Raw genomic sequence first — 13,159 nt, 5'->3', positions numbered from 1 at the left:
CACTGAGCTAAGAGCCCCACATGGGACTTGATTCCAGGACCTGGAGATCATGACCTGAGCTGAAGGCAGACACTCAACCATCTGAGCCACCCAGGCTCCCCTATAAGTGCTTTTTAAAAAAGAGGGCATTCTGGGGCACCTGGGTGGCTCAGTTAATTAAGCATCTGCCTTTGCTCATCCCGCTACCGCTGACACTCCTCCCTGCTCATGCTCCTGCTCTCACACTCTCTCTCTTAAATGAATAAATTAAAAAAAAAAAAACAACTTAAAAAAATTTTTTTTTTTAGATAAAAAGGAGTGGATTCCAAGAGCTGTTTCACAATTCTCATTTGGTTAAATACAACTTAAAAAATATACCCTGTGCTCATTAAAGACCTCTTAAGTTAAAAAAAATTTAGGGAGTAGAGTTAGCTCTTCCAGGTATAAATTGAAATTACCAAGATCTGTTCCTTTGCTCTCTGGTAAGACATGTTGCAGTTTACATTCCAGTAGGCGCTAAGACTGTCAAGTCGTATAAGCTATAAAAGAAAAATAAAAGAAGTCGAGCAACTAACACATAAAAATTATGAATCAGTACTAAAAGATTAATCTCACATTCACCCTAGAATTATCCAATTGCCATTTTGAACTTTTTAAAAAATTTTTTAATTTTTTAATAAACATATAATGTATTATTAGCCCTAGGGGTACAGGTCTGTGAATTGCCAGGTTTACACACTTCACAGCACTCACCATAGCACATAGCCCCCCCCATTTTGAACTTTTAAAGGAAAAAAAAATAAAGCAAAAATGGGGAAAACACAAGCATATTATTCATGGACTTTATTATTAATCTTAGCATTTGGTAAATTGTGCTTCCAGCAACACTATTTCTAAGGAGATTAATTCATTAAATTATCAAATATTTACTCTTTAACAGACTTGTTACATGTAACATGTAACATGTAACTTGTAACAACTAACAGAATTTACTCTCTAACAGACTTGTACATGTTTTGCTGAATAAGAAAGACATGATTCCTCCAGTCGATATGAATGACTGTTTAGAAAGAGGGGCGAGGGGAGGGGATTCTAGAACAGCAAGGTGGGAAAGCAACATACTAGACATCCCTCTTGAAAAATTCGCAATGTTTATTAGCATATTTAAAGTATTGTGAAGTCCTGTGATTACAGTTTAACTATGTACAGCTTAGTACTATGGTCAGTAATCTTGACAAGGGAATATTTTTTCTACAAATATAATATCTCAATTACCTAATGCTCCATAAAATACAATTTGGGAAATATTAATTTTATCTGATTTTTTTTGCTAGGTGAAGAACCTAAACATCAGAAAAGGTAAGTGACTACAGAAGATCACATAGTAAGTTGCAGAGCCCAAACTAGACCTTACAATTTTAACTCATACTCCAGTTGCACATTGGGCAATTGTTTGTACCTAGAAAAATAACAAGAAATTCTTAATCCAGTCTAATACCTTGTATATAATTTTTTCTGCTTCATTTAATATGCATGGAGTCCAGTGTTCATTTGCAGTCTAAAAGAAAAAAATAACTGTGAAACAAAGTATATATATCATAAAAAACAGTACTCTAATATTTATAAACTATAACAAAATAACTTAGATAAAAGAAATGACACCTAGTTAACCATGAGCTAAACTGTGAGCTGTTTCCTTCCCTGTCTATATGACAAAATCAAAGGAACAGTGAAAATAGAATTGAGGAGGTTCTAATTTATTTCTTTTTTTTTAATTGTGTTATGTTAGTCATCATACAGTACATCATTAGTTTTTGATGTAGTGTTCCAAGATTCATTGTCTACGTATAACACCCAGTGCTCCATGCAAAACAGGCTCTCCTTAATACCGACCACCAGGCTCACTCATCCCCCAAGCCGCCCCCACAAAAACCCTCAGTCTGTTTCTCGGAGTCCACAGTTCCTCATAGTTCATCTCCCTCTTTGATTGCCCCCCGTCACTTTTCCTTTCCTTCTCCTAATGTCCTCCATGTTATTCCTTATGTTCCACAAGTGAAACCATATGAAAATTGACTTTCTCTGCTTGACTTATTTCACTCAGCATAAACTCCTCCAATCGTATCCATGTTGATGCAAAAGTTGGGTATTCACCCTTTCTGAAGGCTAAGTAATATTCCATTGTATATAATATGGACTATAAGATACCTTAGGATAAACCTAACCAAAGAGGTAAAGGATCTATACTCGAGGAACTACACTACAGAACACTTATGAAAGAAACTGAAGAAGAAACAAAAGATGGAAAAACATTCCATGCTTATAGATCAGAAAAATAAACATTCTTAAAATGTCTATGCTGCCCAGAGCAATCTATACTTACAATGCCATTCCAATCAAAATACCATCCACATTTTTCAAAGTGCTGGAACAAACAATCCTAAAATTTGTATGGAGCCAGAGAAGACCTCAAATTGCCAAGGAAATGTTGAAAAAGAAAAACAAAGCTGGGGGGCATCACGCTGCCTGATTTCAAGCTTTATTACAAAGCTGTGATCCCCAAGACAGGATGGTACTGGCACAAAAACAGACACACAGACCAATGGAACAGAGTAGAAAGCCCAGATATGGACCCTCAACATTATGGTCAAATAATCTTCAACAGAGCAGGAAAAAATATCCAGTGGAAAAAAGATAGTCTCTTCAATAAATGGCGCTGGGAAAATTGGACAGCTATATGTAGAAGAATGAACCCTGACCATTCTCTTACACCATACACAAAGATAAACTCAAAATGGATGAAAAACCTCATTGTGAGATAGGAATCCATCAAAATCCTAGAGGAGAACATAGGCAGTAATCTCTTCTACATCAGCAACTTCTTTCAAGACACGTCTCCAAAGGCAAGGGGGAAAAAAAGCGAAAATGAACTTTTGGGTCTTCATCAAGATAAAAAGCTTCTGCACAGCAAAGGAAATAGTCAACACAAAGAGGCAACCCATGGAATGGGAGAAAATATTCATTCGCAAAAGACACTACAGACAAAGGGCTGATATCCAAGATCTATAAGGAATTTCTCAAAGTCAACACCAAAAAACAGATAATCAAGTTAAAAAAAAAAATGGGCAGAAGACACAAACAGACACTACACCAGAAGACATACAAATGGCTAACAGATACATGAAAAAATGTTCATCATCATTAGCCGTCAGGGAAATTCAAATCAAAACCACACTGAAATACCACGCTATACCAGTTAGAATGGCAAAAATTAATAAGGCAAGAAACAACAGAGAGGATGTGGAGAAAGGGGAACCCTCTTACACTGTTGGTGGGAATGCAAGTTGGTGCAGCCACTTTAGAAAACAGTGTGGAGATTCCTCAAAAAATTAAAAATAGAGCTACCCTACGGCCTGGCAAATGCCTTACTGGGTATTTACCCCAAAGATACAGATGTGGTGAAAAGAAGGGCCATATGTACCCCAGTGTTCATAGCAGCAATGTCCACAATCACCAAACTGTGGAAAGAGCCAAGATGCCCTTCAGCAGAAGAATGGATAAAGAGGAGGTTCTAATTTAACTGAGTTCATTCATTCAGAAAATAACTGCTGAGCTACTTTGTATCGTGTGGAAGGAACTAGGTATGAATAAAAAAAGAGAGAGAGAGCAAGCCTATAAAATGGTGAAGCTCCACATTCTTTTAAAAAATCAAATAAATAATTATTGCAAAGAAAGCCACAAGAATATGGAAATAACAGCATGACCTGTTTCTAGAAAGTCAGCATGATCAACAATGTCAAATGAGATAAACTAAAATTAGTTTTTTGAGCAGCCAGGGTGTTACTAATGAATTTGTAAAGAAAAATTTCAGAGGAGTAGCAGAGTCAATGGGTAAGGAACCAGCAGGAGTGGGGAAACAAAGATAGTAAAGGTAGAGAATTCTCTCAAAAAGTTGAGTTGGAAAGAAGAGAAAGAGAAGGCAGCAGTTAGATGGGGCCTAGGTGGAGTGGGAGAAGGTTCAGGAGGGCCTTTTTAGTTTGGTTGTAAAAGGCCGACCTGAATGTGCTTAAATTTAGCTTATAGGAAGGAGTGATAGGAGGGAAAAGTGGGAGGGAAGGGAGTTGAAGATTTAGAAAAAAGAAGGAAAATGATGGAAAGAAAGAAGGAAGGAAGGAAAAGAGGCAGAAAGAAGGGGAGGAAAAAAGACTCCCAGGACATGGGGAGGATGGGATCCAGATCAGAGGTGGGAAGATTACCCTACATATGAGTTAGACTGTAATTGGAAAGATGGAAAAAAGGAATGATATGGATACAGAAAGAGATAAGTTTGGGGTTACTGTTGTTATTATAGTCAATGTAGTAGTTGAAGCAGGAAATAACCGAGTCACACATGTACCAAATACTTTACACAAACTATCTCATTTAATCATTGCAAAAATTCTAAAATAAAGGTACTGTTTTATCAGTGAATGAATGAAGGTTAGACAGAAGATCACCATGGTAATCAGTACAATAATATGTGACAGGTGCTATAAAAAATATAATGGGGAGCATAAAAGAATGATAAATTCTAAGAGGAAAGTAAAAAAGGAATAAGAAAGACAAGATAATATCTAACCTAAGAATTAAAACCTGAACAGAATCACCAGGGAGACAAAAGGGAAGAAAATAATACAGGCAAAGAAAACAGTATGAAGAGTCTGAGAAAAGATACAGAGAATCAAACAACAATACACACTAAGGAAATTACATATCATTCTTATACACTAGGATGCCTCTCTCAGTCAATGAGAGGTACATAACTATTTTTTAATTTTTTATTTTGTTGGCAAGAAGCGCAACATAAAATATTGCGCTCATTTATGACTAATACTGTTAGTCTGGTTTTTCTGGAGCAATTATCTCTAGTCACTATTATTGTATATTTCTTTTTTTTTTTTAATCAAAAACCACTTAAAAATCATTTTGGAAAGAAGAAGAGGATAAACGGTATAATAAACACTAGCTTTGAGGCACCTGGGTAGCTCAATGGGTTAAGCCTCTGCCTTCTGCTCAGGTCATGATCTCAGAGTCCTGGAATCAAGCCCCGCATCTGGCTCTCTGCTTAGCAGGGAGCCTGCTTCCCCCTCTCTCTCTGCTTGAGGCTCTGCCTACTTGTGATCTCTCTCTCTCTCTGTCAAATAAATAAACAAATAAATCTCAAAAAATAAACAAACACTAGCTTCCTTGACTCCCTTAACTTTGTTTCTCCAGGGTTTGTTTGTTCTTTCCAGTGTTTCTGCTTTGGTCTTCAATTTGATGGACATCTCTACTTATCTGTTTGGAAATATCATTCTGAAGGCCTTTATGTAATCATGTCCTTTTTCTGTTTCTCTAATATTCCACTTTTTTCTCATTTCTCTTCCTCTTCTTTCCCTACAATAAGGCGCTCTCCATATAACTATCATTAAGACAAACATGTACCCAGCAAGATTTACTGTTCACTGTGCTTAACTTTAAAACATTTTTCCTACCACTTAGTTAGTTGTCCACAGAAAATAGAGGGGAAAATGTCCAACCTGAATGAATGTACATACTATCTACCCTTAAAGATCTTTAGGAGAAAAACCAAACTGTATAATAAAATGAAATATAAATTTTTAAATTTTAAAATGTAAAATAAAATATATAACCAAAATAAATGACCTTATATACATCTCAATATAATACTCAAACACACACTCACACACACACACACACACACACAGGTACAAATACACATTTACAAGCTATTTGGAAATTCTACCTGCCTATACCAAGAATGAGAACATGATCTATAAAAATTTACCTTTCCCTATTTTCCCACTTGTTTAAGATACAGCTTTTAATTCTTTAAAAACATTTGATATTGGTATTTTGAATTCTTTAAGTTCAAAGACAAATCAAAATAATTAGAGAATGCAATAACAGCATCACTATAAATTCTAAACTTCTAGAAAAACTGTGAAAAACTTACACATAAAAATAAAATAGCTATTTGTATCCATAGTTGATTTTAGGCAATTCACCCTGTGACTTGGGAATATTTAATAAGTTTCACAAAAGTTGTAAATAAGGCCAACATTACCAACAGACTAAGTTCTCCCAGTGTGATACCAAATGAGAGAGGCTGCTGTGGATCAGTGACCTAGCAAAAAAGAAAAGGTGTCATTAAAATCCACTGATGGGGAGAGTGAATCCATGTTCCACTCTGTACAATGGGCAACATAGGGCAATTAGTTTACAAGTAAGTCACACAACCCAAATGGATTTGGGCGGGGTGGGGGGAGAGGAGAAAAGAGAATAACAAGGCTAAGATTATCCATATTTTGCAGACAGGACATTGACATGGCACTTTCCCAGTGGAACTTATTATGAACTAATAAACTCTTTGCTCACTAACTAGGTTCTTGTCTAAATAGTGAAAAAGAAACAGTTTTCTTTATGTCTATCATTAAAGATGTTCTTCAAAGATAAAAAGAACAAGATGTCACAGAGAATAACATGGCAACTAAATTACTTTTCAAACACTCACGATTTTCACACTTAGAAATGTGAACTGTCTCTTTAAGTCTTTAATACCCTTAACTTTTCAAAATGCTTTGTTAGGAAATGCCCAAGATTCTTAACATTTAATTTCCTCAGTCTCTTAACCTATGAAACTTTTGTTCTATTCCTGATCTTCAATTCATAAGTTATACTGACACACCATGGTTATACTGTACCACACTGTGTATAATGTCATTGTTTTACACATCATAAGGATGTTCAAGTCTTATAGAGTTTTTTGGGGCCATTACAGAAACCAGGGAAACTCAAGAGAAAGGGAAAAAAACATAATGTTCTAAAGCATCCAGGGTATAGTCACATAGACTCCAGAGCACAGATACTTCGCAATGTAGCAAAAATGCATGCTCTGGAATAACTGAGAAGCACAAAGGACATTGTGAGCTCAGTTTTTAATATCCTCCTTTATTCCCAAACTCATCTTTTTACACCTATAGACAACTAGCTCAAAATAATGTGCACCAGGGGCACCTGGGTGGCTCAGTGGGTTAAAGCCTCTGCCTTCAGCTCAGGTCATGATCCCAGGGTCCTGGGATCAAGCCCCGCATCGGGCTCTCTGCTCAGCAGGGAGCCTGCTTCCTCCTCCCTCTCTGCTTGCCTCACTGCCTACTTGTGATCTCTGTCTGTCAAATAAATAAATAAATAAAATCTTAAAAAAAAAAAATAATGTGCACCAGTTTCAGAAGGATATTTACGAACACACAACCTCACTTGCTAAGGCACTACCCACAAACTACTACTATCATCCAGTGAGTGTCTTTATGATGAATTATTAGTTTCCCCACTCCCCACTTCCTAAACTCTAGTTTTCAATACTCTACATACAATAATTAAGGTGACCACATTGAAAAAGGAGTGATACAAGAAAGATCCCTCTACACTTTTTAATTCTTTTTTTTAGATTATTTTAATATACTTTGTCAATGATACCAACTTAAACATAATTGATGTACTTGGCCATTCCTATGCCTCTCCGTATTTTTTTTTTTATTAAAGAGAGAGACATGACATACCTTTCTAATTGTACTTGCTCAGTAAAAAAAAACTTAGTTTGAGTTCAAACTGAGGTTCTCATTCATCAATAAGCCATAAGTTTTAAGAATAATTCTTTTACTTCCATGATGTGTTGAGTTGATTTATTTTGATAAGTTTGTTTAAACAAGGGCATTGATGAGTTGAGGTTTTTGACATTTATTTGTTGACAAAATTCAGTTTAATGACTACATAAAATCAGAAGGTAAAATCAATATAAGATAGAGATAGTTTATCTTGCAAAACTACAAATGTGTCTTATTGAAATTTAAGTTCTATAATGAATTTATCAGGAAAAGAAAATAAATTCTATATATGTCAGTACAGTTTTAATTAAATCCGAATTTTAGAAGAGATGGAATAATATTTCCATCCCCTTAGGTAAATAAAAAAATTCAAGCTTATTTTACATATTTTTCAAACTTCAAAATGAAGCAATGTATATTTAGATTAACTAAAATTAATCAGCAGTTTTTTAATCAACTGACATTAAACTCTGGTTATAAGTGAAGTGTGGTTTCTAAATACAGTTTTGCACATGTATGTAAGTTATGCAGGTTCAATTCAATTTGCAGCAATGTAAAGAAAATGGGACCAGCAGTCTACTAACTGGGAGTTTAGCCTCCTCTCTACCAACTACCATAATAATTGACAGTTTCCATCACCACTTGGAACTAATTTTTTTGTCAATATAGTTCCTTAAAGTTGTAACAGTATATGTCTTACAGCATTAAACTCAAAATAAAAAATAGAGGACAACTGGAAAATCTGTCATATTACCTTTAGAAAGGAGCTTATGGTGGTTTTATATTTATACATATAAATGCATAGTGAAAAAGGTGTAACACGGGAAAGAAGATACGGCAGTATATTCATCAGAAAAAACAAACAAACAAAAAGAACAACCTTGGATTTAAAATCCAGTACAGGCAACCCATATCTAGATAAATCAATAACTATCATAAAATACACATTTAATTACTAACTTTAAATAAATTGAAATTACTTACATCATCTTCATATTTAATGTGAATATCTGTGATTTTTACTTGTACATTTTTAATTACTTGGGTTGCCAACTTTTCCAAAAATGTATCCTTTTTGGCTTCTTTTGGTTTATCTATAAAAAATAGAAAAATACAAGGTCAAAATTTGAAATTCTCGCATACCTCATAATCAAATAACCAAAGGATAGCTAAGGCACTACTCAACAGAAAGGACAGCCTATTCTGGTGTCCTTGTTTCATTTTAGATTTATTTTAGATTTTAATATGCAATTTCCAACTTAAAACTTATTTTTGAAGTTACATTGTATCTAACATTCATTTTACCTTCGAAGACAGAAATCAAGTGGCGATGTGTATAAATAACACATGGCATAAAAACTACTTTTACCTACCTTTCGAGCGATCAAGACCTTTAAAACGTTTCTTAAAATGTTTTTTGTGCTTTTTACGTTTACGTCCTTCTCAGTGGAAGCATTTTAGTGAGAAAAGGATAAAATTCAAGTTAGCAGACTAGAGGACAGAAAAGAAAACAAGAGAATCTTCCTGACAGCAAATTTTGGTACAATTCACTTTACTTTATTCTAAACGGACCTGCTATTTCAATACAAACAGAAATTCACAAACCTTCTTTAGAATAACCTCCTTTAATTTAGCAAATAACTTGGCAAGTACAGTTATACAAAAATTAGGCAAAATATCCATATATAAAATCCTTTATAATATTTATGACTTTTCACAATACAAAGTTTAATTTTAATTTCAATGTTATCAAAATATTGGAAATGTAATAATGACAGAATATAAAACTTTCAGGGGAGGTTTTCTTAAGTATATGGTAGGGACACAGGAACACAAATGAAATGAATGGGTAGGTTGCTGACAGATGACTTCCTCTGGATGATACACCTCACAAGCAAAATCCTTTAATGAGTCAAGGATACAAAGAACACCAAAGGGGCAAAAAATGTACACTGAACTGTATGTACTTTGAAATTGGCTTAATAATTAATTTCTTTAAAACCTCATCCTCTTTTACTTGGCACTGCCTCACATTCATGGCATTAACAAGTACCCACTTATCCAAGTTACAAACCTTTACATTTCACTTCCTACTAGACATCATCTCTAGTCTGCACTCAAGGTGGTCTCTGTATGGTCTACCTTGTCTCCAGTCCCCATTCTACCTCCTTCTAAACATTCTTCTATGGCGCCACCAGACTGATACTGTCTAGAATACCATTCACTGGGGCACCTGGGTGGCTCAGTGGGTTAAAGCCTCTGCTTTCAGCTCAGGTCATGATCCCAGGGTCCTGGGATTGAGCCCCACATCAGAATCTCTGCTCAGCAGGGAGCCTGCCTCCTCCTCTCTCTCTGCCTGTCTCTCAGCCTACTTGTGATCTCTGTCAAATAAATAAATAAAATCTTTAAAAATAAAATAAAATACCATTCACAGCCTGTTAATCCCCTGCTCAAAACTCTTTTAAAGGTTCTCTGCAGCCTGGCAGATAAAATGAAAAAGTGTTTGCATGACACAAAGGTCCTTTCATGACCTAACCCCTAACTCCCTGTGTCATTCTGTATCTCCTACTCATCCTTGCACCGGACACCAGAAACACTATCCGTAATTTCCAAAACAATCCTAACTTTCTAATGGCTAATGCGCCTCTCTATATATATAGATCATTCTCTGAACTTCAGCTGCTTTCCTTGAAGTTCTTCACCAGACAAACTCCTAGGAGGCCCCCCAATCTCAGGTCCACTAGGGCCTGTCTGAAGCTTTCTTCAACTACTTCAAGCAGCTCCGGGGCCATCTACCTCTGCACTTTATATAGACTTCCATTAAGCAGTGATTATACCAAAACAGAAATGTATGTACAACTGTCTTGTCACCAGGCAGGAGGCTTCATTAGGACAAGAATGATCCAGTACATGGGCACAAAGTACATGACCTGCATCTGTTCAAATGAATCAAAGAATCCACATCTGAGCATTATAATAAAATATATAAGTTCAGTTCATGTTATATACATAATATTTGACAGAATATAAATGATATTTGGCTTGAAATTCTAAATTGTTCTCCCTTGATATTTTAAAGTAAATTGTCCTGCCACTATAAAACTAAGAACCAAATCCCTGATTTCAAGAATAAAACCATGAGTTTCAAGTAGAAAATACTTAATAAATACATAAAGAATCTGGATTTTGCTACTACCAGTATTTCTTGCCATAATGATGGTCCCTAAGTCTTTTTCATGCATAAATTAAACATTTAGATTAAAACTTGAGTTTTCAAAGAAATATCACTTGAAAAGAAACAAGAAAGCCAGATTAGCCCTAAAAGCCATCCCACTTGGCTAGAACAGCTTTCAGAAACAGGTCCAGCTGTCTGGGTTTAGATTCTACCATAACTCACTCTTCTTACCTGACCTTCTATTATGTTCCTGGCTTCACAACTGTTTTAGCCCCTAGTTCCATCTTTGATCTCACTGTTAGATGTACCATGTTTAAAACTCTCCAAGTAGTTTCAAAATCTACTCTGACACAAGGTTCTTTAAAGAAAGTTTTATTTAATCTGATGAATACTAAATTTATGACTTTTGTATCACTCTCTAAATTAGTCCTCAAATATTTTGGTCTCACGACACCTTTAACACACTTAACTTGAGAAACCTAAAAAGTTTTTTTTAGTGTGGGTTACAATTATTGATATTTATCATATTGGAAATCAAAATGGAGAAATTTTAAAAATATTTATTAATTCATAATTTTAAAACATTATGTAAAAAATAAAATTAAAAAGTGATAGCACTAATAACACATATTTATGAATATAACCACATTTCCAAACAAAAAGTTGTGGTAAAAATATTAGCATTGTTTTACATTCTTACAAATCTCTTTAATGTCTGGCTTGGCAGAAGACAGCTAGATTCACCTATCTCTTTCTGCCTTTGCGCTGTTGAAATGTTGTTTACTTCAAGCACATGAAGAAAATCTGACCTAATCACAGATATGTAATAAAACAGGAGGAGCATCCTCATGATCTTTTCATGTAATTATGGATACTACACCCAAACTCAACACGTGGTAATTTCTTAAAGGTTAGTTGCATTTTGGAATCTGAAACTCTATCAATAATTTTTTCACATGAATTAAAATCAACTCGTCTGCCTTACACTTTAAATGGACCTTTGACACATATCTGATTTTTTATTATACATTGGTAATATGAAAATATTGCATCATTGAATTATGTAGATCATCTCAATGTTGACTGATTTCATTATTTAATATAAAAAATCACATTTGTTAGTATCACCACCGATATCACCAGAAAAGTCTTTAAGTACTGGGAAGCTGCCAAGCTCCAGGTGGCAAATAAAGTTTTCCAAAATTCCAATTTTTGCTCAAAGCTAAACAATCTTATCATTGGCAACAAACATCATCAGCTGTTTTTTCTTGAAGTTGTTTTATTGAAGTATCTACTAAACACTCAAATCTGAAAATAGTCTGTCAGTCACTCTTCCATGTAAAGTGGTTTTCCAGGAAAAAAGCAACTTGTCCAGCTGACAATTCAAACAATGCACAGATATTTTTCCTTGAGACAATTATCCTTATTAAGTGCTTAATACTTATTTCCTTCTTTGTCACACAAAATATTAAAGACATATACTCAAGAGCTTAAGTTTATTAAAATTAAATTTTTCCTAGTCCACAAAGAACATTATTTTTTTTTAAGATTTTATTTATTTATTTGATAGATCACAAGCAGGCAGAGAGGCAGGTGGGGGTGGGGGGGGGAAGCAGGCTCCCCACTGAGCAAAGAGCTCGACGCAGGGCATGATCCCAGGACCCTGGGATCATGACCTGAGCCGAAGCCAGAGACTTAACCCACTGAGCCACCCAGGTGCCCCCACCAAGAATATTCTTAAGTGAAACTGGTGCTCTTTTTCTTTTGTTTCATCTTATTTTTTACTGTGACTACACGGTAGAGAACAATGCAATGGCTGGCTGCTAGGGAAGTTTGGTGCCACTGTCCTGAATCATGCTAAAACAGCCACAATTTTAGCTAACGTTGTTTCTGCACCATCAGCACCAGTGGTGGCACAGTGAAAAATCACGTATTATTTTAGTATTATGAAAACAGTTTTGACTTTTTGAGAAACATGCTCTGGGATAATTTTTTTAAATGACATAAAATAAGGAAGGAACATACGCTTAGAAAGTAAAAAGATGAAACGATCATGAGTCTACATTAAGTCCTAGCCAAATGAATCAAAATATCATCAACAAAATTAACTATTCTCATTTCAGAATTGCCAGTATTCTAGGCCTAGTTTTTTATCCAGGTTAATGCAGTGTTTTTAAAAAAGAAACTCTGAATCAATTGGGTTTTCCTTTATAGTGACCACTGTCTGTTTTGGGGATTTGGGGGGGATGGAGGGAGGAGTTGTTTTTATCACCAATGTTACCCAGTGATTTTTGTTATGACTTGAATGGGCCACTGGAATTCATTTGTATCTTGGAGGCAGATTACTCCTAGGAGAATCAGAAAA

At 35.1% G+C, this 13,159-nt stretch overlaps 1 protein-coding gene across 2 annotated transcripts in view; it reads right to left on the bottom strand.

The window, feature by feature from the left end:
• VPS13C (vacuolar protein sorting 13 homolog C) overlaps positions 1-13,159 on the bottom strand; it is a 195,290-nt gene that overhangs the window by 144,130 nt on the left and 38,001 nt on the right. The window contains exons 7-11 of one of the 2 annotated variants that reach the window (XM_032864804.1): positions 8,993-9,058; positions 8,604-8,713; positions 6,083-6,142; positions 1,478-1,537; positions 438-518 (exon numbers count right to left, since the gene is read on the bottom strand). In XM_032864804.1, coding sequence (XP_032720695.1) covers positions 438-518; positions 1,478-1,537; positions 6,083-6,142; positions 8,604-8,713; positions 8,993-9,058 — 377 coding nt within the window. The remainder of the gene's footprint in view (positions 1-437; positions 519-1,477; positions 1,538-6,082; positions 6,143-8,603; positions 8,714-8,992; positions 9,059-13,159) is intronic. The other variant, XM_032864805.1, reaches the window with a different exon arrangement.

Source organism: Lontra canadensis, unplaced genomic scaffold (assembly GCF_010015895.1).
Source record: "Lontra canadensis isolate GAN:19392208 unplaced genomic scaffold, GSC_riverotter_1.0 scaffold28, whole genome shotgun sequence".
In the NCBI taxonomy this organism is placed as follows: Eukaryota; Metazoa; Chordata; class Mammalia; order Carnivora; family Mustelidae; genus Lontra; species Lontra canadensis.
Note: the sequence above shows the minus strand (reverse complement) of the source record. Positions and strands in the feature narration are given on the sequence as shown.